At 46.6% G+C, this 26,050-nt stretch overlaps 1 protein-coding gene across 4 annotated transcripts; it reads left to right on the top strand.

The window, feature by feature from the left end:
* Window positions 1-513: 513 nt before the first annotated feature.
* Window positions 514-26,050, top strand: LOC106604989 (AT-rich interactive domain-containing protein 1A). Of its 4 annotated transcripts, none has more exons than XM_045718305.2 (20): window positions 514-1,745; window positions 8,208-8,426; window positions 8,573-9,193; window positions 9,386-9,493; window positions 10,209-10,449; window positions 10,752-10,841; window positions 11,163-11,336; window positions 11,947-12,271; window positions 15,447-15,592; window positions 16,105-16,211; window positions 16,456-16,671; window positions 18,455-18,659; window positions 19,669-19,798; window positions 19,973-20,160; window positions 20,252-20,411; window positions 20,625-20,750; window positions 20,977-21,073; window positions 21,275-22,121; window positions 22,303-22,433; window positions 22,888-26,050. In XM_045718305.2, exons 1-20 carry the CDS (start codon window positions 831-833, stop codon window positions 24,793-24,795), a joined length of 6,954 nt encoding a protein of 2,317 aa, XP_045574261.1. In that variant the 5' UTR covers window positions 514-830; the 3' UTR covers window positions 24,796-26,050. The 4 variants fall into 4 exon arrangements, with proteins under 4 accessions (XP_045574261.1, XP_045574262.1, XP_045574259.1 ...); XM_045718306.2 differs by having other exon boundaries at window positions 515-1,745; window positions 16,456-16,665; XM_045718303.2 differs by having other exon boundaries at window positions 515-1,745; window positions 9,386-9,520.

Raw genomic sequence — 26,050 nt, 5'->3', positions numbered from 1 at the left:
GAGGGGGTGGGTAAGGAGAGGGCGTGGAATTAGTGAGAGGGTGCATTAGTCTCGTTCAGGCAAGGTTTTCCCTCTAAAATTCTGAGCTAATATTAATTTTAGGCCAAACTGAATTTTGATATTTAGAACATGCTAACATGACCAGATTGTAGCTGAATTGTGTGACTATCTTATTAATTATTTTCACTTCCTCATTCATTCTTGCGACCTCATCCCATAGTATGCGCTCCGCAGTTCGCACACGGTGACACATCCACACTAGTGAAATGCTACCCCCTCAGTCCTTGCCCTTATTCAGACTTCCAAATCATGAAACATAATTACTCAATCATCAGGTGCCTGCTTGACGCATGTTGAATTGTTCAGAAACTGTTGATAGAATGGAACAAAGAAATGATGCATGTTTTGAGAATAGTTACATTTAAAACACAAACATCACTTTACAAATGCAACAACTCGTGTGCCCGTATTGTAATGTAAAAATGAACGAATCCACTCCGTGTTCCCACTGAGCGCCAATCCGTACTTTACTTCTGTCTGTACGGCTCAGTAAAATGGCTGTATCTCGCGGAGCCTCGTGCTGGTTCGCTCCGTTCCTTGCGTCTACTCTCGCTCAGTAATAGAACCCCCAGAATATATGTCTGTTTATGCATCCTTGAGGTTTATTATTACGTGTCCAATTATTTTCACATCGGAATCAGGAGACAACCGGATTCGGTCCGGTGAAAGGGGTGGGAATGAGTCGGGACAAGGATAAATGGTTATAAACAATTATTTATATTCAATGTTAGCGTTTGCTTGTGACTGACTCGCCGAGAGAGGGGGGTATTATGGCCGCTCAGGTCGCCAGCGCCGCCACTCTCAACACAAGCCCGCCTTCCGAACTAAAGAAGCCGGATCGAGACCCAAATGAGGATTCTATACTGGGGGAAAAGCAGCAGGAAAACAAGCAGTCGGGATTAGAGCGCGGATCTCCGGGCCGGGGGGATCTGCAGGACGGGGTCGATGTTGGAAATGCAGGGGGAGGAGGGGAACCTGAGATGAAGAACGGGAATGGGAACCCGTCCAGGACTATTAATAATCAGAATGATTCCATCGGATCCGAGGGGAATAACCATCCCGCGATGGTACACCACCATGGGTCCGGTTTTCCTCCACCTTCTTATGGATACAGTCAACACTACGGCCGGGCCCCTTTTCATCAACATGGCGGACAACAAAGCCCTGGCATGGCAGCTGCTGCAGGTCCAGCCGTGCAGTCGAGCAATATGATGGACCCATATCAACCCAATTCACACGACCATGGCTTTTCTAACCACCAGTTTAACAATTACAATCCATTCCCGAACAGAACTCCCTATTCTGGCCAAGGATACGGCATGAACCCCTCGCGTAATACCCAGGCTCCGGCAGCTGGGGGACAGCCAGCTAACGTTAAGCAGCAATCGGCAGGAGGACCCACAGCAATGGCAGCATCGTACAACAATCAGAGATATAGTATGGGGAATCCACAGCCAACGTCTACCCCAACCCTCAACCAGCTCCTAACCTCTCCAAGCTCCACGCGGGTATATCCGAATTACCCATCTAGTGAATATAGTAATCAGGAAGGAGCTAGTAAGGGACCAACAGACACGGGCAGTAGCGGTCAGTATGGAGGGGGGAATCCGGGTTGGCAACAAAGGACCCATCATCCGCCGCCTATGAGCCCTGGAAGTACAGGGCAATCCCTAGGTAGAAGCCAGGTAAAGGCCCATGTTCCACCGAATCTTTATTACTGTACATTTGGTGTAATCTTATGTATGTAGTTCACAACGTAGCAGGCCAGCCATTGTTGCGAGCCAGTTCGCTTGCAAAGACACTCTAAAATGGCTGCCTCTCGTTTTTCCAACACCACCTCATTAAACAGTATTTATTTAGTTGGTATGAATTTTATCACTTTCAGGCAACTCTTCTTCGGCAATCCTCCTTTTGAGATTGAACTTCGAACGTTCAGAGAATGGAGGCCCGAATCTTGAAAGAGGTGAAAAAGCTCTAAAGGCCTATATTCATTACTCAGACTTGTTTCTCGGCAGGACGGTATATAACGTAATTAAACAGTTATTCCTTAATAGGGTATTTCTTATCGTTTGCACTGCTAACGTCAGTCGTTTTGCAATACAGTTTAATGTTTATGAATAGACTATACCTTTTTATGTCCACAAGTCTGTTTTGATCATTATGGAAATTGTGAAGGAAATGCACATCATTTGCAAGCCCAGAACACTGATGTTGCCTAGACTCAAAAGCGTACACGTGTGTTTGAAAGTGATTTTAAGTGGACTGTACGAGTAACTAAATGATGTAAAATGTTACATTTTAATCAACACACACTGGCCTATTTATTTATGAGTGTAATTTGGCGCCCTGTTGCCAGGAACTGCTTCCACCACTGCATTCTGCTTGTAAACATTGGCCTAGTGATTTGAGTGACTGACTGCAGGTTGCTTTGCTCTGGGATTTGAATTGTGGAGGTAAAAATCCTGCTGTCAAACCCAGTAGACAGTTGGTCTTGGTTTGACGTGCTAGCTGAGATCTGATTGGCTCCTCATCCTGTGCTCTTGGCCATTTATAATTGCATATGCTGTAATGCAAAAAAAAAAACATCCTGATAAGTTCACTCCTCCACACTGCACAAATCCATGACTGCTCATACTTAACACATTTTTGACAATTTCTCTAAATTACTACTTTGCAATCATCTGTTTCCCACACGTATGACATGCCAGTTTCCACAGGCATTCTATAATAAGAAGAGATGGTCGGAGTTTGGCCTATTGATCAAGTTAGTCACTTAACTTTTGTCAATCCAGTTTGATATTGTGTGCCATTTTCTGTGCCACTGTTAATTTTTATTTTTTTTACATGGTATAGCCTAACCCATACCTGTTGAATTTCTAGATTCATAAACAAAACTGCGACCAACATGACAAATAGAAGAGTTTACGGAACTTTGTAGCCTACACGTATAAGTTCGTAACCGTATTTGCACCATCCTATAAAGAAAGGCTGATGAAAATGGCTATAGTATCTTGACCCTCATTGTTAAGCATCCACCATCTCCTCTCATTTTGGATCAAAGTAAAATGACAAGGTAAATCACTCAAGTTAATAATGTATTATTACAGTCCTTTTAAGTAGTTTTTGTATCTGCACCATGCATTTATGAGCTACAAATCTGAAACGAAGGAATTTTTCTTAGTGGTTGAGATGTGTACACTAGATGCCAGATGAGCAATCCATCACAAAAATGTAAACATTTAACACAATAACAATTTGAAGGATCAAAGACTGTGGGTGTGATATGAATGAAATAAAGACATTGCTAAATTAACATTATTTGACAAGTTCAGGTTGCGCAGACCATTTTGACAGGGTTTTTCACATTTGGAAGCAACTGAATTTGACCCATTGTAGGCCAGAGTTTCCTAAACTCGGTCCTGGGGCATCCCTGGGTGCACGTTTTGGTTTTTGCTCTTGTACTACACAGCGGATTTCAAATAATCAGCTTGATGGTGAGTTGGTTATTTGAATTATCTGTGTAGTGCTAGGGCAAAAACCAAAACGTGCACCTAGGGGGGCCCCTAGGACTAAGTTTGGGAAACCTTTATGTAGGCTACAACAAGAACTTGCTGCAGTACCTGAGAACACAATCTGGCGCAATCATATTTGGGCTTGACCACTTTAACTATCATGGAAAGCTGAGGTCGTCAGAGCAGATTTATCTACGCATGAATATCGCCCAGAACTAACCAACTGTCATGAAATATTATACATGCTTCGAGACTACAGTGTGGCCTATCTGATGGATGCCCAGCTGTCTTTGGTTACATGCCATTACTCACTAGCATATTAAAGCAGTAATACTCACTCACCTTTACTTCTCCCTAACAAACTTCTACCTGACAATGTTTTGGTCATCAATAGGATCTTTGTTAGGTTGGTAATGGTAATGCATGCCAATGTGAACATGTTAGGGAGACGTCATCCACTATGTCCCATTTGATGGGTTCATCTATCAATGACATACAGATGTATTCCTGTGTTGACACTGCATAGCGAGGTGAACATGAGCTGTGTGTGTGGCATGAGTAGCTGCTGTATCTCATGTGCCACTCTGTCTCTGTGTGTGACTAAGAATTCCTTCTAACCCCCTTGGCCAATCACAGAGACCGTCCAGCCGCCTCTCCCCGCCTAGGGAGTCTCCACTCTGTCTTATGCAGATTAGCCATGTGCTGCTTTTTATTTATTTCAATTAATTATCTGGAAGCTGGGAAATGTCAAGAAACGCTTTTTGCCCTCCGTTTCTAAAGGCCTTTGTTTAGCAGTGACGTGCCAGAGCTGTCTCAAGTCTCAGAGCAGTGTGCATTGACAAGGGTACAGATAAAGAATCCAAGCCCATAAGAATCGACTATGGTAAATGAATGCTTATGTTTTCATTTGCTTGTCCATTTGTTGTTATTAATGTTGTTATCGACATGTAATCTTTTGACGACCCTTGTTTAGGTTGTTCTGAGTTGAGCAAGTTAAACTGATAGGCCTAAGGGTAGTAATTTACATGGAGTGAAATTATAATGTTGAGGAGATGGAGGCCTAGAGATTTAAGGAACCTAGAGATTTAAGGAACCTTTCTCCATTGAGATGATACCTGACTCATAGTTGTGTTCGCATCATAACAGAGAACAGTGAGTAGGCCACTTCTCCCTCCATTTATGATGTCATTCATTCAGAGCCAGAATTGCCCCCCCCCCCCCCCCCCCCCCCCAATGGGAAACCAGCTTGGCCCCGAACCAAACAGAAGCACAGCTGGGATGTGTTTAAGATTGGGCAGACTGCCCTCCATTTGAGATGAGCGATATATGCATGCATGCATACACATACAGTTGAAGTCGGAAGTTTACATACACCTTAGCCAAATACATTTAAACTCAGTTTTTCACAATTCCTGACATTTAATCCTAGTAAAAATTCTGTCAGGTCAGTTAGGATCACCGCTTTATTTTAAGGATGTGAAATGTCAGAATAATAGTAGAGAGAATGATTTATTTCAGCTTTTATTTCTTTCTTGGGGTCATTGTCCATTTGGAAGACCCATTTGCGACCAAGCTTTAACTTCCTGACTGATGTCTTGAGATGTTGCTTCAATATATCCGCATAATTTTCTTTCCTCATGATGCCATCTATTTTGTGAAGTGCACCAGTCCCTCCTGCAGCAAAGCACCCCCACAACATAATGCTGCCACCCCCGTGCTTCACGTTTGGGATGGTGTTCTTCGGCTTGCAAGCCTCCCCCTTTTTCCTCCAAACATAACGATGGTCATTATGGCCAAACGGTTCCATTTTTGTTTCATCAGACCGGAGGACATTTCTCCAAAAAGTACAATCTTTGTCCCCATGTGCAGTTGCAAACCGTAGTCTGGCTTTTTTATGGTGGTTTTGGAGCAGTGGCTTCTTCCTTGCTGAGCGGTCTTTCAGGTAATGTCGATATAGGACTCGTTTTACTGTGGATATAGATACTTTTGTACCGGTTTCCTCCAGCATCTTCACAAGGTCCTTTGCTGTTGTTCTGGGATTGATTTGCACTTTTCGCACAAGTATATTCATCTCTAGGAGACAAAACGTGTCTCCTTCCTGAGCGGTATGACGGCTGCGTGGTCCCATGGTGTTTATACTTGCGTACTATTGTTTGTACAGATGAATGTGGTACCTTCAGGCGTTTGGAAATTGCTTCCAAGGATGAACCAGACTTGTGGAGGTCTACAATTTTTTTTCTGAGGTCTTGGCTGATTTATTTTGATTTTCCCATGATGTCAAGCAAAGAGGCACTGAATTTGAAGGTAGGCCTTGAAATACATCCACAGGTACACCTCCAATTGACTCAAATGATGTCAATTAGCCTATCAGAAGCTTCTAAAGCCATGCCATCATTTTCTGGAATTTTCCACGCTGTTTAAAGGCACAGTCAACTTAGTGTATGTAAACTTCTGCCTGTAAACAATTGTTAGAAAAATAGCTTGTCATGCACAAAGTAGATATCCTAACCGACTTGCCAAAACTATAGTTTGTTAACAAGAAATGTGTGGAGTGGTTGAAAAACAAGTTTTAATGACTCCAACCTAAGTGTTTGTAAACTTCTGACTTCAAATATATATATATATATATATATATATATATATTACTGCTCAAAAAATATATACTGCTCAAAAAAATAAAGGGAACACTTAAACAACACATCCTAGATCTGAATGAAAGAAATAATCTTATTAAATCCTTTTTTCTTTACATAGTTGAATGTGCTGACAACAAAATCACACAAACATAATCAATGGAAATCCAATTTATCAACCCATGGAGGTCTGGATTTGGAGTCACACTCAAAATTAAAGTGGAAAACCACACTACGGGCTGATCCAACTTTGATGTAATGTCCTTAAAACAAGTCAAATGAGGCTCAGTAGTGTGTGTGGCCTCCACGTGCCTCTATGACCTCCCTACAACGCCTGGGCATGCTCCTGATGAGGTGGCGGATGGTCTCCTGAGGGATCTCCTCCCAGACCTGGACTAAAGCATCCGCCAACTCCTGGACAGTCTGTGGTGCAACTTGGCGTTGGTGGATGGAGCGAGACATGATGTCCCAGATGTGCTCAATTGGATTCAGGTCTGGGGAACGGGCGGGCCAGTCCATAGCATCAATGCCTTCCTCTTGCAGAAACTGCTGACACACTCCAGCCACGTGAGGTCTAGCATTGTCTTGCATTAGGAGGAACCCAGGGCCAACCGCACCAGCATATGGTCTCACAAGGGGTCTGAGGATCTCATCTCGGTACCTAATGGCAGTCAGGCGAGCACATGGAGGGCTGTGCGGCCCCCCAAAGAAATGCCACCCCACACCATGACTGACCCACCGCCAAACCGGTCATGCTGGAGGATGTTGCAGGCAGCAGAACGTTCTCCACGGCGTCTCCAGACTCTCACGTCTGTCACGTGCTCAGTGTGAACCTGCTTTCATCTGTGAAGAGCACAGGGCTCAAGTGGCGAATTTGCCAATCTTGGTGTTCTCTGGCAAATGCCAAACGTCCTGCACGGTGTTGGGCTGTAAGCACAACCCCCACCTGTGGACGTCGGGCCCTCATACCACCCTCATGGAGTCTGTTTCTGACCGTTTGAGCAGACACATGCACATTTGTGGCCTGCTGGAGGTCATTTTGCAGGGCTCTGGCAGTGCTTCTCCTGCTCCTCCTTGCACAAAGGCGGAGGTAGCGGTCCTGCTGCTGGGTTGTTGCCCTCCTACGGCCTCCTCCACATCTCCTGATGTACTGGCCTGTCTCCTGGTAGCGCCTCCATGCTCTGGACACTACGCTGACAGACACAGCAAACCTTCTTGCCACAGCTCGCATTGATGTGCCATCCTGGATGAGCTGCACTACCTGAGCCACTTGTGTGGGTTGTAGACTCTGTCTCATGCTTCCACTAGAGTGAAAGCACCGCCAGCATTCAAAAGAGACCAAAACATCAGCCAGGAAGCATAGGAACTGAGAAGTGGTCTGTGGTCCCCACCTGCAGAACCACTCCTTTATTGGGGGTGTCTTGCTAATTGCCTATAATTTCCACCTGTTGTCTATTCCATTTGCACAACAGCATGTGAAATTTATTGTCAATCAGTGTTGCTTCCTAAGTGGACAGTTTGATTTCACAGAAGTGTGATTGACTTGGAGTTACATTGTGTTGTTTAAGTGTTCCCTTTGTTTTTTTTTGAGCAGTGTGTAGATATATATATATATAGATATAGCTCCATAACTATCGCACATAAAAGGTTAATGACCGTGGGAAAAATGTAATGAATAAATCTCCTCTCGTTCTCTTTGCTCTTGTAATGCTTTCACGTGTTCTATGGACTTGCCTTCTGTTATATTTTTTGTTTTTGTACCTATCAGGATGGGAAAATGCGTCTCTATAGCTCTTGCTGTATTGAGAAGCTTGAAATGTGTGAGTTGGTTTGCATGAGAGACCCCTGCTAGATAAAGTGCCTATAAACTATAGTGTAGTCATCTGCCCGTATCCAAGTCTTTTGTGATCTATGGTACATCCTGTCACCCGCACCTCATATTTTTTTTTATAGTGTTCATGTTATGAAGTGTTGTTCATGTATTTGATCTTCTGCTCCACAGCCCCCAGGTGCAATGGATCCGATGGCTAAAATGAGAGGCCAGCCGTACGGGGTGGGCAGTCCATACTCCCAACAGCCTGGGCAGGGGCCTCCCCCAGGAGCCCAGCAGGGTCATGCATACCCAGGCCAAGGATACGGTCCACTTAGCTCCCAGAGATACCCGGTGGTCATTCAGGGCCGCACCCCTGGGGCTATGGGAGGCATGCATTACGGGCAGCAGGTCAGTGGTGTCATCAAGCTGACTTATTCCTACATTATCTCACACAGAAATCAGCCCTCCTTCTCTTCACACACTACTATATGGCTTGCTTGTCATATGCTTCCCCATTTGCATGATTTCTAACTTTGATATGTATTTGTGTGTAGATGCAATCTTATGGACAGCAGGGACCAGGAGGCTATGGGCCTCAGGGCCAAGGGCCCTACTACAGCCAACAGGGCCAGGCTTCACACCCAGGCCAGCAGCAAGGGCCCTACCCCCAGGCACCTCCAGGACAGCAGGGTGGTCAGACAGCCTACCCTCAGCAGTCCCACCCTTCACAGACGTCATCCTCACATGCCCAGGGTGGGCCGCCCTATCCGCAGCCCCATATGCCCCCCCAGTCCCAGGGCCCACAGCCAGGTCCATCCCAAGGGCCCCCGCAGTCTCAACCTCCCTACTCCCAAGGCCCGGCCCAGGCTCAAACCCAGTCTGGTCAGCCTCCTTACCCCCAGCAGCAGGGGCCTCCCAGCCAGCCACCACAGCAGGCCAGCTCCCAGGTCCCAGCAGGGTCGCAGCCCCAGCTTAGCTATCCACCCACGCAGGGCCCACAGCAGCTCTCCACACAGCAGCAGCAACCCCAGACACCCGCTCAACCCCCTCAGCAACCACCAGGTCACAGCCAGCATCCACAGGTCCAGCCTGCATCCTACTCCCAGAATCCTCCACAGCAACAACAACAGTCACAGCAGTCACCTTACCAACGCTTCCCTCCTCCACCACAGCAGGTACAACTGAATTGTGTGTGTGTGATTGTTTTATGATTGAGGTACCTTTTGATATCGTCATTGAACGTGCAGTACCGGTTGCCATACTTGCTCAGCAGATGGAAGGCATTGGTATTGTCACTGTATTCTCATGTGCGCATACGTGTGTATGTGAATGCTCTTCAATACCGATTGTCTCGTTCTCTCCCCCAGGAGATATCCCAGGACTCGTTCAGTTCCCAGTCTAGCGCCCCTCCCTCCAACCAGCCCAAAAGTGGCTCGGAGGACGTCAGCGTGCAAGGCCGGCCGTCCAGCCTACCGGTGAGTCCTCACCCAACCTGTGCAAAGGTATACTATACGTCTATAAATCAAATTATTACATTGTTCTGAAATCATAATGCATTGAAACATGTTCGCGTGAATCCATGTGACCGATTTTTGTCTTAACATAATCAAACTGATGTTGTGGTTAATTAATGCTACCCGTGTTTATTTTGTATGGCATTTGAGTGTGTGTGTCTGTACATGTCATTGGGCATGCGTAGGGAACTTGCAGAAATGTTGTGTGGCAGTCTGGGAGATGAATATTAGTAAATTTGAGCAGAGCTCGGGCCTGGATAATACGAGAACGAAAGCGACGGTATCAGATTGTATCAAATGTACATGGCAGGGTGGCTCCGTGCTGAGTCTGCACACATCCACCATAACCATGACAACCCCCTGCTCTAATATGCTCCCTCTTTTCCTCGACAAGATCAATAACCATAACTGTGTGTGTCACATGTCTCCAAACCTAGTAGAACATGTGCTTCCATGCTTTCCAACACTGAGGAGATTAAATTGTGCTTGCATCCTGTATGTGATTCGTTGTGCTAGTAGACAGAGCTACAGGAAGTGCATGGAGTCGTTATCAAGACGTCTCACTGCGAACTGTACAGTCAGCTAATGGCTGTCATGTCGATTCCATCAGGCTGGCGTTTTTCCACAGCGTCTCCTCACCATAGGCCCTGTTCTCTCCTGTCTTGTGTGTCTGCAGGATCTCTCAGGCTCCATCGATGACCTGCCCACGGGCACGGATGGCTCTCTGAGTCCTGGCGTGAGCACTTCAGGTGTGTCAAGCAGCCAGGGCGAGCAGAGCAACCTGGCCCAGTCGCCCTTCTCGCCCCACACCTCTCCCCATCTGCCAGGCATCCGAGGGCCCTCGCCGTCGCCCGCCGGCTCCCCTGCCAGTGCCACCACCTCCCGCACGGGACCCCTCTCACCCGCCACAATGCCAGGTGAACACACGTACACGAGTGCGCACACATACATGGGTTTTTCTGACATGTACTAGGACACATGCACGATGACAACAAAATGACCATAGATTGAAACAGTGGAGCTACTGCAGCCAATAATCTTTTAAAACGATACAGAAAACTGTGCTTGGCTGCAGTAGCTCCACTGTTTCAAACTATGGTCATTTTGTTGGATTAACTTAAGTGTCCCTAAAATATTGTTAACTAAGTAGTGACATTTGTGGCCTTGTTCCTACTCAGACTTCTTATTTACATACTGAGACGACCCTTCTGTTGTTTAGTGACCCAGATGCCCCCTAGACCATCGAGTGTACAGTCTGACGGGAGTCTGCACCCTGCCATGAGCCAGTCTCCCATGGCCCAGGACAGAGGTGAGTTCACCCTAACTGAGAATCACCTCACACAGTACTACCCCGTTCTGCAGGGACCACTGACAGTGTTCTGTTTTAATGAAACTTAGGCTGCACTTCATTTTATGGTACCTGGTACTTACCAGAGAATTGTGTGGTAACAATAGGTACTTTCTGGTACTTCAAACAATATTACATGTAATTGCCATTTTACCATGTACGTTCTAAGTAAATACTGGAAAATTTCTGTACCGAAGCCTTCTGATGTGTCTTATGAGAGATTTCCAGTGTTTTGTTGGAGGATTAACGTCTCTTTTACTCTCTCTTCTCTGACCCTGCCAGGGTTCATGCAGAGAAACCCCCAGATGCCCCCCTACGGCTCACCACAGTCTGCCTCTCCCCTGTCACCCCGACAGGCCTCTGGAGGCCAGATGCACCCTGGGATGGGACCTTATCAGCAGCAGAACAACTCCATGGGGGGCTACGGACCTCAGGGTGGGCAGTATGGCCCACAAGGTGAGTTCTGTGGGTTACACTGTGCAACAAAGGAAAGGGGCTGGTGGCAAAATATCAACATTTGGTGCACTTGAAAAATAACAACTCAGTTGATATACCAAATACACTTGTAATCATTTTGATCTTTAACATTTTGGTTATCCTCTGACTGCCAATGTATAAATGCTTCCCACTTAATTATCTCACCATCCTGTCAAGTTGCTTCTTGTTTGTTCCCCCAGCCAAATCCATGGAATATGTATTTTTGCCTCATAGGAATTCCCTCCTATCAGCTCATCCCTCCCTCCCTGAGCCTAGCACAGCTATTTTTAGCCATGGAGAACAGTCAGCTGACATAGCAAAGCCCCCCTCTCAGTAGAGCTGCCACTGTGATGGCAGGCTCATAGCTCAGTGTGCACAAATCCACTGCCAGCTCGGTATAGTGCCTTGCACAACTTCAACAGACATTAGCAGTCATGTACACCTTTCACAATAGAATCCCAAGTTGATTAAAGATTTAGTTTGTTGTTTTGCGCGTATAACTAGTCTTCCCAATGTCACCTGAGCAGTGTTTATTTTAATTTTAACATACATTTTTTTACACACATTGTTTTTGTCCATTCTACTATAGGTTATCCCCGGCAACCTGGATACAACAACATGCCCAATGCCAACTACCCTGGCATGGGCAACCCCATGAACCCTGGCCCTGGCAACCCCATGTCTGGGCAAGGGGGGCTGCCGTATGCAGGCATCCCCCCTGGTAGAATGCCTCCGGGCCAGGTGGGAGTGCGTCCCTATGGCCCCAACATGGGGCCCAACATGCCACCCAGCATGGGTAACATGCCACCTCAGGTGGGCTCAGGGATGTGCCCTCCCCCCGGCCTCAACCGGAAGGCCCAGGAGGCTGCAGCTGTAGTCATGCAACACGCTGCTACCAACTCCATACACAGCAGGTACACTATACTCTTTACTAAACCATATTACACATGTACAGTGCATTCGGAAAGTATTCAGAGCCCTTGACTTTTTCCACATTGTGTTACGTTACAGCCTTACATGCTGACCAGACAGCTCGTGCGCATGTTGATTTTGTCCACCCACACTAGACGCGATCAGGACACGCAGGTTGAAATATCGAAACCAACAATATTAATTTGGGGACAGGTCGAAAAGGATAAAAATTTGTCCTGGGATATAAACATTGGGTTGTTATTTTACCTGAAATGCACAAGGTCCTCTACTCCGACAATTAATCCAAAGGGTAAACCAAGATTTTTTTCTAGTAATCGCTCCTCCTTCAGGCTTCTTCTTTGGACTTTATATGGTGGTTGGCAACCAACTTTAAGTTGCATTACCATTACTGACTGGACTGGAGTGTGGACCTCATCTATCTTTCAATCACCCATGTGGGTATATGCTCCTATAAACCAATTTTTATTTCACCTTTATTTAACCAGGTAGGCAAGTTGAGAACAAGTTCTCATTTACAATTGCGACCTGGCCAAGATAAAGCAAAGCAGTTCGACAACATACAAACACAGAGTTACACATGGAGTAAAACAAACATACAGTCAATAATACAGTAGAAAAATAAGTCTATATACAATGTGAGTGAGTGAGGAGATGGGAGAGGCAGGACTTGCAGTGCGTCAAGCGTCACAAATAGAACCAAGTTCTATTTTAGTGTCTGGCTACGCAGACACGCGCGAGCAGTCTGGATGCAATGATTGAATAACATGTATACCGTAATTTCCGGACTATTAAGCGCACCTGAATATAAGCCGCACCCACTGAATTTAAACAAAATTATTATTTTGAACATAAATAAGCCGCACATGTCTATAAGCCGCAGGTGCCTACCGGTACATTGAAACAAATGAACTTTACACAGGCTTTAACGAAACACAGCTTGTAACAAAAATAAATAGGCTTTAACGAAACACGGCTTGTAACAAAAATAAATAGGCTTTAACGAAACACGGCTTGTAATAAAAAATTAGCAGTAAGCTTTAGTTGTCTTTTTGCACTGAGTCAATTCCTCACGCTGCTGTTTCCAACGTCTTATCATCGACTCATTAAGACCAAGCTCCCGTGCAGCAGCTCTATTTCCTTTTCCAACAGCCAGATCAATCGCCTTCAACTTGAAAGCTGCATCATATGCATTTCTCCTGAGGGCTCGATTTAATCTAAACAGTAAACAAAAAAGTTGTTTGACCTTAACCCGTTCGGCAAATTCATTGGTCTAATGAAAGCTTCATGCCGCCAAAAAACTGAGCACGTCACAGAATGTGTTTTTTTGGAGAGAAAAAAATTGAAAGTGGGAAAAATCCATATTAGCTGCGTCATTGTTTAAGCCGCGAGGTTCAAAGCCTGGGAAAAAAGTTGTGGCTTATAGTCCGGAATTTACGGTATGTTTATTAATTTTGCAATGCTCGCTCATGCGACGCGGGGGATGTGGTCAGTATGTTATTCGAAAATTGATTAAATTGTTTTTTCCCCCTAATCAAGACACACACAATACCCCATAATGACAAAGCAAAAACAGTTTTAGAGATGTTTGATTATTTATTACAAATAAGAACTGAAATATCACATTTACAAAGTATTCAGACCCTCTACTCAATACTTTGAGTCTTAGGTATGACGCTACAAGCTTGGCATACCTGAATTTGGGGAGTTTCTCCCATTCTTCTCTGCAGATCCTCTCAAGCTCTGTTGGTTGGATGGGGTGCGTCGCTGCATAGCTATTTGTAGGTTTTGCCAGAGATGTTCGATCGGTTCAAGTCCGGGCTCTGGCTGAGCCACTCAAGGACATTCAGAGACTTGTGCCGAAGCCACTCCTGCGTTGTCTTGGCTGTGTGCTTATTCGTTGTCCTGTTGGAAGATAAACCTTTGCCCCCAGTCTGAGGTCCTGAGCGCTCTGGAGCAGGTTTTCATCAAGGATCTATCTGTACTTTGCTCCGTTCATCTTTCCCTCGATCCTGACTAGCCTCCCAGTCCCTGCCACTGAAAAACGTCCCCATAGCATGATGCTGCCACCACCAGGTTTCCTCCAGATGTGACGCTTGGCATTCAGGCCAAAGAGTTCAATCTTTGTTTAAGCAGACCAGAGAATCTTGTTTCTCATGGTCTGAGAGTCATTTAGGTGCCTTTTGGCAAACTCCAAGCAGACTGTTATGCCTTTTACTGAGGAGTGGCTTCTGTCTGGCCACTGTACCATAAAGGCCTGATTGGTGGAGTTCTGCAGAGATGGTTGTCCTTCTGGAAGGTTCTCCCATCTTCAGAGGAACTCTGGAGCTCTATCAGAGTGACCATCGGGTTCTTGGTCACCTCCCTGACCAAGGTCCTTCTCCCTCGATTGTTCAGTTTGGCCGGGCTGCAAGCTCTAGGAATAGTCTTTGTGGTTCCAAACTTCTTTAATTTAAGAATGATGGAGGCCACTGTGTTCTTGTAGACCTTCAATGCTGCAGACTTTTTTTGGTACCCTTCACCAGATCTGTGCCTCGACACAATTCTGTCTCTGAGCTCTACGGACAATTCCTTCGACCTCATGGCTTGGTTTTTGCTTTGACATGCACTGTCAACTGTGGGACCTTATATAGACAGGTGTGTGCCTCCACCCAATATGTTCTTTTTTTTAATCATTGTTAATGTGTTGAGTATGTGATATCTGGTCCTAACTAGTAGATTTTCCTATACGTTGAAGGTCCTGTGAAGGCAGTGAGAGGAGGAGTGATTAGAGCAGCAGGAAATAAAGAACAGAGGAGAGAGCAGATGAGATGAAGACAGACTCACTGAGAGGTAGATGGGCAGAGGCAGACGAGATGTTCTCCAGCCCCTGTCACTACGAGTAATACCTGACTCTCACATTACATCCAAACACATTAAAAGCATTGGAAACTTCAGATGCAGATTCAGCATATTTTCTCTCTCTTTAGGCTTTACAGTCTTCACAGGTGTACAAAGTCACTAGACATTTTTGTATCAAGAACAAGAATTCCCCCCTTGCAATGGCACGCTTATTTAGTGATATTGTTGCATAACTGATTGTTTTTCAGCAGGAGAGGAATGTTTTTCACTCTGAAATCATGCTACATGTTAAAAGTGTGGTTGTCCCTCATCGTTCAGGATGCCTGGCTATCCCAACATGCCCCCTGGCATGATGGGCCCTGGCGCCCCCTATGGCCCTCCCATGAACAATATGCCTGGCATGATGAACGCGCAGGGCGGCTCGCCTTTCCCTATGGGGGCCAACATGGCCAATAACTCCAGTGGTGAGTACTGTTGTCCAATACTGTTGCTCCATGGTGCCCCAGGTATTTCTGATATGGCAGGATGACTTTGGTTGGGACGGTGGTCAGTGGCAAAGGTTTGCTTTGGGGTGGCCAGTAAGTAAGGCTTGATGCAATTTGTCTGCAGTGTTTTCACAATAGACCTTTCTCATCTGAAAGTTCTAGCATAGACGGATGAGTTTTCCAAAACAAATATTGTTTTAGTGCAGTCGTTGTTAATCTAAATCACACTTGAGGAAAGTTTTTGCATTGGTTTCATCAGAGCACTTCCTATCCTGTTTGAAGATAACGTTGGTCAATGAACAATTGCCGCGGTATGAATATGTTCTATAGGGGAATCTTTGTTAGTCTGTAATGCTCTGAAATTAGAATACAAAAAAATGTCAGCTGCCTCTGGTCGTTCAGCAGTTGTTTGGTATATGTCCTGATCCCGAGAATTGTTGTTCAAAAGCTGTTGAACAGTGCTCAACCCCACAATGTACCCTTGTACCTAGGTTTAGCCCCAAGTCCAGAGTTTGGTATGGATGGGAAAATGAACCAGGGCCAAAAGATGAACAACAAAGTGGATGGAACACCAAAAGCGGAACCGACTAAATCCAAGGTGATAGGATAATGTCTGTCTGTCCACTTGGGACAATTTTTTTAAGGGCTTGTGTGTACGTTAAAAGAAACTACGTTATAAACCATATTGTTTGTAAACTGTTAACACACGTTACCATAATACTTTTGACTTTATTCCGTGGTTATTACAGTTGCCAATGAGCTAGCTACTAAAGGGAAATAAGACCAATGGGTTTATAACCCAACCCTTTCCCTCATGACGGCTCTCTCTTGCCGCCTTCCAGAAGTCGAGCTCTTCCACGACAACCAACGAGAAGATCACCCGTCTGTACGAGCTGGGCCCCGAGCTCGAGAGGAAGATGTGGGTGGACCGCTACCTGGGCTTTATCGAGGAAAAAGCCATGGGCATGACCAACCTGCCTGCTGTGGGCCGCAAGCCCCTAGACCTCTTCAGACTCTACGTCTCGGTCAAGGAGATTGGAGGCTTCGCACAGGTCAGTGTAGGTTTGTGCTGTACTATGCATGCATGCACTGTAGTGTGTTTGGTCTATTTATGTCCCTATTGAGGTGCCCTCTTGGCCAGGTTTCCCTTTATAAAAGAGGTCTTCTGACCTCAATGGGAATTCCTGGATAAATATACACAACCGTTAGAAATGTCCTTGTTTTTGAAAGAAAAGCACATTTTTGGGGTATTAAAATAACATCAAATTGATCAGAAATACAGTGTAGACATTGTTAGTGACTATTGTAGCTGGAAACGGCAGATAAAAAATTTAAAAAATGATTTAAAAAAAATCTAATATCTACAGAGGCCCATTATCAGCAACCGTCACTCCTGTGTTCCAATGGCACGTTGTTAGCTAATCCATCTAGAATTTTAAAACGCTAATTGATCATTAGAAAACCCTTTTGCAATTGTTAGCACAGCTGAAAACTGTTGTACTGATTAAAGAAGCAATAAAACTGGCCTTCTTTAGACTAGTTGAATATCTGGAGCATCAGCTTTTGTGGGTTTGATTACAGGCTCAAAATGGCTACAAACAAATAACTTTCTTCTGAAACTTGTCAGTCTATTCTTGTTCTGAGAAATGAAGGCTATTCCATGTGAGAAATTGCCAAGAAACTGAAGCTCTTGTACAATGCTGTGTACTACTCCCTTCACAAAACAGTGCAAACTGGCTCTAACCAGAATAGAAAGAGGAGTGGGAGACCCTGGTGCATAACTGAGCAAGAGGAAAAGTACATTAGTGTCTAGTTTGAGAAACAGATGCTTTACAAGTCCTCAACTGGCAGCTTCATTAAATAGTACCCTGCAAAACACCAGTCTCAACGTCAGTGAAGAGGCGACTCCGGGATGCAAAGAAAAAGCCATATCTCAGACTGGCCAATAAAAGATTAAGACGGGCAAAATAACAGACACTGGACAGAGGAACTCTGCCTAGAAGGCCAGCGTCCCGAAGTCACTGTTGACGTTGAGACTGGTGTTTTACAGGGTACTATTTAATGAAGCTGCCAGTTGAGGACTTGTAAAGCATCTGTTTCTCAAACTAGACACTAATGTACTTTTCCTCTTGCTCAGTTGTGCACCAGGGCCTCCCACTCCTCTTTCTATTCTGGTTAGAGCCAGTTTGTGCTGTTCTGTGAAGGGAGTAGTACACAGCGTTGTAAGAGATCTTCAGTTTCTTGGCAATTTCTCACATGGAATAGCCTTCATTTCTCAGAACAATAATAGACTGACGAGATTCAGAAGAAAGTTTTGTTTCTAGCCATTTTGAGCCTGTAATTGAACCCACTAATACTGATGCTCCATATACTCAACTAGTCTAAAGAATGTCAGTTCTTTAATCAGAACAGTTTTCAGCTGTGCTAACATAATTACAAAAGGGTTTTCTAATGATCAATTAGCCTTTTAAAATTATAAACTTGGATTAGCTAACACAACGTGCCATTGGAACATAGGAGTGATGGTTGCTAATAATAGGCTTCTGTACGCCTATGTAGATACTCCATAAAACATCTGCCGTTTCCAGCTACAATAGTCATTTTACAACCAATGTATTTCTGATCAATTTGATGTTATTTTAATGGACAAAAAAATGTGCTTTTCTATCAAAAACAAGGACATTTCTAAGTAACCACAAACTTTTCAACGGTAGTGTAGGTTCAATAAATAAGTATAACACACGCACAAACACACCATGCACAATCTCTGGGTTCTTATTTGCTCATCCCCTTCTCTCTGGTCCCTGTTTTAATGTCCCTGTCTTCATGCTCCATGTCCAGGTGAACAAGAACAAGAAGTGGCGTGAGCTGTCCACCAACCTGAACGTTGGCACGTCAAGCAGCGCCGCCAGCTCCCTGAAGAAGCAGTACATCCAGTGTCTGTACGCCTTCGAGTGCAAGATCGAACGCGGGGAGGACCCCCCTCCTGAGATTATCACTGACAACAAGAAGGCCAACCAGGCCAAGGTCCAGCCACCCTCCCCAGGTCAGTGCAGACGGTTATCCACACTATGGTGGGTCGTAATTATTAGGCATCAAACGTTAGAAAGCGGACTGAAACTGGTTGGGACTACTTAGTCTTGTCCAATGTGAAACGCTCATTTTCGTTGCAAAAAGTTGGTTTTTTAAAAATCTTTTTTTGGAGGTAATGTATTTGATTTGAACAGGGAGTCCCATTGAGACCCAGATCTCTTTCACAAGGGAGCCCTGCATACGCATAATTTACAAAAAACAATATAAAAATATATTTTTGTAAAAAAATCACATTCATCAGGAAAGAGGTCCCCAATCAACATTTTGAACTGCCCGAGAGGCACCAGAACATCCAGTTGTAGGGAACTCTGTAGATTGTTCGATACATGGGTGCAAAGAAAATAAACGCAGATTTACCTAACTCTGAGGAGGCTGAAGAGATTTCCAGAGTTAGCCATCCTTGAGACTGGGTATTTTTGTAAGAGAACTTTATAAATCAAAATAAAGCGATGAATCGACCTACTTGAATTCAGAGGACCAGCTTACTATCTGGTAAAGAATGCAGTGACGTGTACTGAACCTGACGCTATAATAAAAACTAAGTGCACTATGTTAAATGTATCTAACGGCTTTAATGAAGTGGCAGCTGCGTTCATGTAGATAATGTCGCCACAGTCTAGTTTCGGTAGAAATGTCGATTGAATGACCTGTATAATTAAGCAATAAGGTGTGGTATATGGCCAATATACCACGGTTAAGGGCTGTTCTTAGACACGACGCAACGCGTAGCCTTAGTATATTCGCCATATAGCACAAACCCCCAAGGTGCTTTATTGATATTATAAACTGGTTACCAATGTAATTAGACCAGTAAATAGTCATTATTGTCATACCTGTGGTATATAGTTTGATATACCACGGCTTTCAGACAATCAGCATCCAAGGGCTCGAACCACCTGATGAAAGTCAACTAACTGAAATGTCCCTTTTTTTATTTATTTTTTATTTTATTTTTACGGTAGCTGGATCAGGTTCTCTCCAGGGCCCTCAGACCCCCCAGTCCACCAGCAGCTCCATGGCCGAGGGCAGCGACCTCAAGCCCCCCACACCTGCCTCCACCCCACACCCCACCCAGATGCCAACCGGGGCCAGGTGAGTCTCAGAGCTTCAATCTCATCCTCTTTGAGTTATCAATTGCATTCAGGAGATTCAATTCTTCAATTGGACGTTTAATTTACTTAATGAATTTAAATGGAATTCACCCCAACTCTGCTATCTGCTTTGATAAACCCCTATTTACCCACTAAACGTCCCTCTATCTTTTAGGAGCAATGTGGCGCTGCAGGACCCATTTGCTGACGGTAGTGACCCTACTTTCCCCAGAAGGAACTCCATGACCTCTAACTCTGGCTACCAGTCTGGCATGAGCACCCCAGAGATGCCAGGTCGCATGGGTCCAGGGCCCTATGAGGGTCCAGGGCCTAACAAAGACCCCTTTGGTGCCATGCGGAAAGGTGGGTAGAAGAGGCTACAAGAAAGATCCCTAGAAACTGATGGTGCTGGGAAGCTGGGTCCCTTGCTGACGGAGTGTGTATTTCTTTCCAGTTGGGGAGCAGTTCTTGCCTGCCAGTCAGGGTCCTAACAGTGGGATGGCTGAGCAGCAACAGTTTAACCGTGGGCCTCCACCAGGTGCTATGGGGAACATGTCGATGGCTCAGAGACAGCAGTATGGACCAGGCCCTTACGGACAAGGCTACGAGAGGAGGTAAGACCCTACACACGCTTATAGGCCGTAGAAATATAATTACTAGAAAGGACATCCACATTCAAGTCAATGTGTCTACGATGGGTGGACTGGCGGCCATATTGAGTATAATTCTATAGACACCATCATGACTGTAGCAGTCTGCTCATTTCCTTTTTTTAATGGAAATAATTTGTACTAAGTGTGGTCAACCAACATTGTGGTGTTTACCAGGCCAGAGCAGGGGATGGGTCCAGAGGGCAGCATGGGATCTGGTGCACCGCAGCCAAACCTGATGCCTGCCAACACCGACACAGGGATGTACTCGCCAAACCGCTACCCATCACAGCAGCAGCCACGGTCAGTTCACCAACCAGCACCCCTCTATCTCAGGCGAGGTCTGTCACAGATTTGTGCAGACAGACACCATGCACTGACTGTCCCAGCATTTATAGTCCTGCAATATTGTAAAGATGGGGTTGTTTTTCACAATGAGGGTTTATTGGCACACTAGCCGTATACTGTAGCAATATTAGGCACTTGGCTTATGTGGAATGTCTTGCTGATGTGTTGTGGTTGTTTACAGGAATGATTCCTATGGTAATCAATATCCTGGCCATGGTACTCCCCCTGGTGGTTCCTATCCCAATCAACAGCCAGGAATGTACCCACAGCAACAACAGGTGATGACTCCAACTCACTGTGTATGCACTGGAAGTGTGACGTCGCTGTAAATTGGTAACCAGTAGCCATCTGTTATTACCCCAAAAGTAGTACTTACTGTATAGATGAGTAATAGCCATAGGTGGGAAAGTAATAGTCATCAACATTCATCTGATGCAATGTAATGGCACCACCTACCTAAACATCTTTGCTCTGTGCAGAACTACAAGCGTCCCGTGGAAGGGGGCTACCCACCAGCAAAGCGTCACGAGGGGGAGATGTACAGCGGGCCCTTCAGTGCAGGGCTGCAGCAGCAACAACCGCAGCAGCAGCCAGGGGCGGCCTCTGCACCCCCTGCTGGCCAGCCAGAGATGTACCAACCACAGTACAGCAGCGGCTCCTTCCCCGGCACTGACCGCCGCCTGCCTGGTCCCCAGGGCCAGTTCCCCTTCCCCTTCAACAGAGAGCGCATGCAGGCCACCACTGGGCCCAACGCCCAGCCCTCCATGCCCCCTCAGATGATGCAGCCAAGCCCTGACGGCCCCCAGGGTGGTGTGTGGCAGGGCCGCGGGGAGATGAACTATCCCGGCAATTACCCCAACCGGCAGGGTGGCCCCCCAGGGGGCTCAGCCCAGGGACCCGGATACCCCGGCATGAACCGCGGTTCGGAGGAAATTATGTCATCGGAGCAGCGCATGAACCACGAGGGCCAATGGGGGCCAGGTCAGATGGGCCCTCGGCAGCCCCCCTACGTCCCTGGAGGGACGGGCCCGCCCATGACCCGCACCCTGCAGTCCAACTACCAATCCGCTCAGGCCATGCAGAACCACATTCCACAGGTGTCCAGTCCCTCCCCCATGCCGAGCCGGACGTCGCCCAGTAAATCTCCCTACATGCACAGTGGCGTCAAGATGCAAAAGGCAGGGCCCCCGGTCCCTGCCTCTCACATAGTGCCCCAGTCTGTGCAGTCCCCTCTGATCCGTAGAGATATGCCCTTTCCCCCAGGCTCAGTGGAGGCCACCCACCCTGTCCTAAAACCACGCCGACGCCTCACCACGAAAGATATCGGTATGGCTATCACAACCCAGAACTCCACCCACAATATTATTATACATGCAGTATACAGTATTTAGTGATCCCAATGATAGGTTGCTTCAGCTCTCTATGAAAGTGTTTGTATTTTGTGGTCCATCAGTACTGTGAAGGGTATCAGCATGAGTTAAAATACTGTATTTGTATATCTCCATAGGGACCCCAGAGGCTTGGAGGGTGATGATGTCCCTCAAGTCTGGACTGTTGGCTGAGAGCACGTGGGCCCTCGACACCATCAACATCCTCCTGTATGACGACAACAGCATCTCCACCTTCAACCTCAATTTGGTGAGCTAACAAGACAGGTAGCCTAGCAGTTAGATATTTGTGCCAGTAACCAAAAGGTCGCTAGTTCGAATCCCCGAGCAAGGTGCTTAAACCTAATTTTGCCAGACACTAGCTGTGACCCCACTCTCTGACGGTGTCTTGGGGGAGAGTCGGATATGCAAAACACTTAACAATTTACACACTTGTACATGTGTGAAATAGGACATAAGCACCCACCAAATTATTATTACACTGGCCACAATGTGGGATAGAGGTTTTAATAAAAACCCTACATGGTAAACCTATACAATCAGAAGTGTAATATTTTCTTATTTAGGGCTTCTTTTGTTTTTACATTTATCCTTTCACAAATTATACAATTTCACCTATTCCCAAGTCCTTTTCCATATTTTATGTCATGCACATCATATCATACAATGCAAACTTTTGAACTTCTCCTACATTTCCTCCTCAGCTGCCTGGCCTGCTGGAGCTGGTGGTGGAGTACTTCCGGCGCTGCCTCATCGAGATCTTCGGCATCCTGCGCGAGTACGAGGTGGGCGACCACGGCCAGAGGACTCTACTGGACCCTGACGCCCTGGACAGAGACTGGAGCTGCACGGAAGATGAGGAATCAGGGTTAGAGGACATAGACGGAGAGGAGGATGACGACGATGAGGAAGAAGAGGTGGTGGTGCAGCGTTCAAAACAGCCGGCCGGGACGACAATCGAGGGACAGGCTCCGGTGAAGCAAGAGGATGAGCAGGAGTCGTGCTCAGAACGGGACACTCTGAAAGAGAAGGACGCTGAAGATGAGGAGAAGAGCTTCTCTAACTTTGAGCAGCCCAGCTCTTCATCGGACCCAGCTACCCCCCAGGAGAGACCCAAACAGGCTAGCAAGTTCGACAAGCTCCCCCTGAAGATGGTAAGGAAGAAGGATCCGTTTCCGGCAGGCAGGGCAACCCAGAGAGGAAAAGTGCAGGAGTTTGACAGTGGGCTGCTCCACTGGAGCGCCGGTGGGGGAGACGGCACAGAACACATCCAGACCCACTTTGAGAGGAGGGAGGAATTTCTGGTCCCACGAGAACGAGTGCTGGTCGTCCCAACAGCCAAGAGGAAAAGGCTAGAAACAGAGATGGTGGGGGACAAGGACAATGCTACCCCCACAGAGAAAGACAAGCAGAAAGGTGGAGGAGATCATCGGCCCTCCCAGCCATCATCCACAGAGAAGGCCTCAACAACAACCGACACCTCAGCCGACCCTAAGGAGGGGATGTCCGAGCACTCAGACGCTGAGACAGTTGAAACGTCACAGACGGAAGAGCCCCAGAGCCAGCAGGAGAACGACAAACCGAGCGGCCCTCCTCGTCAACAAGTCCCCCAGCGTGTGGTGGAGGACGAGCCTCACAGCAAGGACGAGGGCCCACTGCTTATGCTGGCTAACTGGCAGGACGCTCTAGCCCGCCGCTGCATCTGCGTCTCCAACATCGTGCGCAGCCTCTCCTTCGTGCCTGGCAACGACCAGGAGATGTCCAAACACCCTGGCCTCATGCTGCTGCTGGGTCGCCTAGTGCTGCTGCACCACCGCCACCCTGAGAGGAAGCAGGCCCCGCTCACCTACGAGAAGGAGGAGGAGTCTGATGACTGCCTTGGCCAGAGGGACGAATGGTGGTGGGACTGCCTGTCGCTGTTGAGGGAGAACTGCCTGGTCACTCTTGCCAACATCTCTGGCCAGCTGGACCTCTCCATCTACCCCGAGAGCATCTGCCTTCCGCTGCTGGACGGCCTCCTCCACTGGGCCGTGTGCCCTTCGGCCGAGGCCCAGGACCCCTTCCCCACGTTGGGGCCCCACAGCGCAATGTCCCCCCAGAGACTGGTCCTGGAGACTCTCAGTAAGCTGAGCGTCCAAGACAACAATGTGGACCTGGTCCTGGCCACGCCGCCGTTGGGTCGGTTAGAGAAGCTGTATGGGACCTTGGTGCGGCTGGTTGGGGAGAGAAAGGTGGCCGTCTGCAGGGAGATGTCGGTGGTGTTGTTGGCCAACCTGGCCCAGGGAGACAGCATGGCAGCGCGCGCCATTGCCGTGCAGAAGGGAAGCGTGGGTAACCTCCTGGGCTTCTTGGAGGACAGCCTGGCGGCCACCCAGCTACAGCAGAGCCAGAGCTCTCTGCTGCACCTGCAGGAGATGCACTTTGAGCCCACCAGTAATGACATGATGCGGCGGGCGGCCCGGGCCCTGCACGCCTTAGCCAAGGTGGAGGAGAACCACTCAGAGTTCACACTCTACGAGTCACGCCTCCTTGACCTCTCAGTGTCACCTCTCATGAACTCGGTGGTGTCTCACGTCATCTGCGATGTACTCTTTCTGATTGGCCAGTCATGACAGCTGTAGGGAGCTTTGGCTCCACCTCCTCTTGGTTTCGTCCCCCCTCACCCCCTGGTTACAACCTGGCTTGTATGTGTGTAGGGGGCAGGGGAAGTTCAAGTGACTGTTTTTAATTTATGCAAACCCTTCAGATTCCATTCTCTGAGCCTTCTCTCGCTGTTCTCACTCAAGGAGAAGGGACGTCACAAAGCTGCAGTGGTGGATTTACAAACCAGAGACTCCACAAACTGACACAACTTGCAACATTAATGCCAACTAGATGACAGAGCGGGAACCCGGGTTTAGGAGTGTTCCACACGTTTGGGGGGGGGGGGGATGTATTTTTAATAAAGATGAATAAATAGCTGAAAAACAAACTGTAACCAAAGTTGCTGTCTTGTTTACAGTAAGTTTGTGCATAATGTGTGCCCTTGCGCTCTCCTCGAGAGCACAGTGAGTGAGTCAGACTCTGGTTCATGTTTGGAGGTAAAACAGACTGAGGAACAGCCTGATCTGATGGTATAGTGTCTAATTGGATGCTTAGCAGTCAGCCTACAACTCAGTTGGCTGTTGAGAAAACCTTCACTGGGAGGCCTGTGCAGTAGATTGTAGGCCATTTTCTGTACCGTACTGCTCTTGAGTGTCAGGCATTCTGTAAACAAGTTTCATACAGAAAAACGTTGACAATGCAGCTCTACTAGAGTTTTAAAAAGTAATTTTAGTTTTGACGTTAAAAGCTAAAAAGGCTTTCCCCAAAGTACCGAGAACCTACTACAACACCCTTACCTCCTCTCTTTAGCCCTTGATTGTATGAGTTGACCCTTGTAAAATAAATCACCTCTTAGGACTGGTTTTCAACTAAAGATGCAGCTTTGCTGTGGTGTATATATATGATGTTGTACATTACACTTCCTTTCTCTGTCACTATTCCCACACTTTTTGTTGATAATGGAAGGTGACCCATGAGTTTGGTTCCTGTCATCCAGTCCCTGCTGATAGACCCTCTCTCCTCCGGCCTCTCACTCCACGGCTCCTTACGGCAGACTCGGATCAAATCTGTTCTCCTGGTACAACAAAAAAACTCTAGATGAAGAGAAACACATTTGACAATTCTTTTCTCCAGAGATATGGATATTTGTATTTCAGGCTATGTAGCTAAAAACATGTAAATTCCTCCTTTTCCCTTTTTTTGGTTCAATGAATATCATTTATTCAGTATGAAATCTTTATACTATATGTTCCACGTGGTAAGAATAAATGTACATTAAATCTT

This window comes from Salmo salar, chromosome 05 (genome assembly GCF_965601325.2).
Source record: "Salmo salar chromosome 05, fSalSal1, whole genome shotgun sequence".
Taxonomy (NCBI): Eukaryota; Metazoa; Chordata; class Actinopteri; order Salmoniformes; family Salmonidae; genus Salmo; species Salmo salar.
Note: the sequence above shows the minus strand (reverse complement) of the source record. Positions and strands in the feature narration are given on the sequence as shown.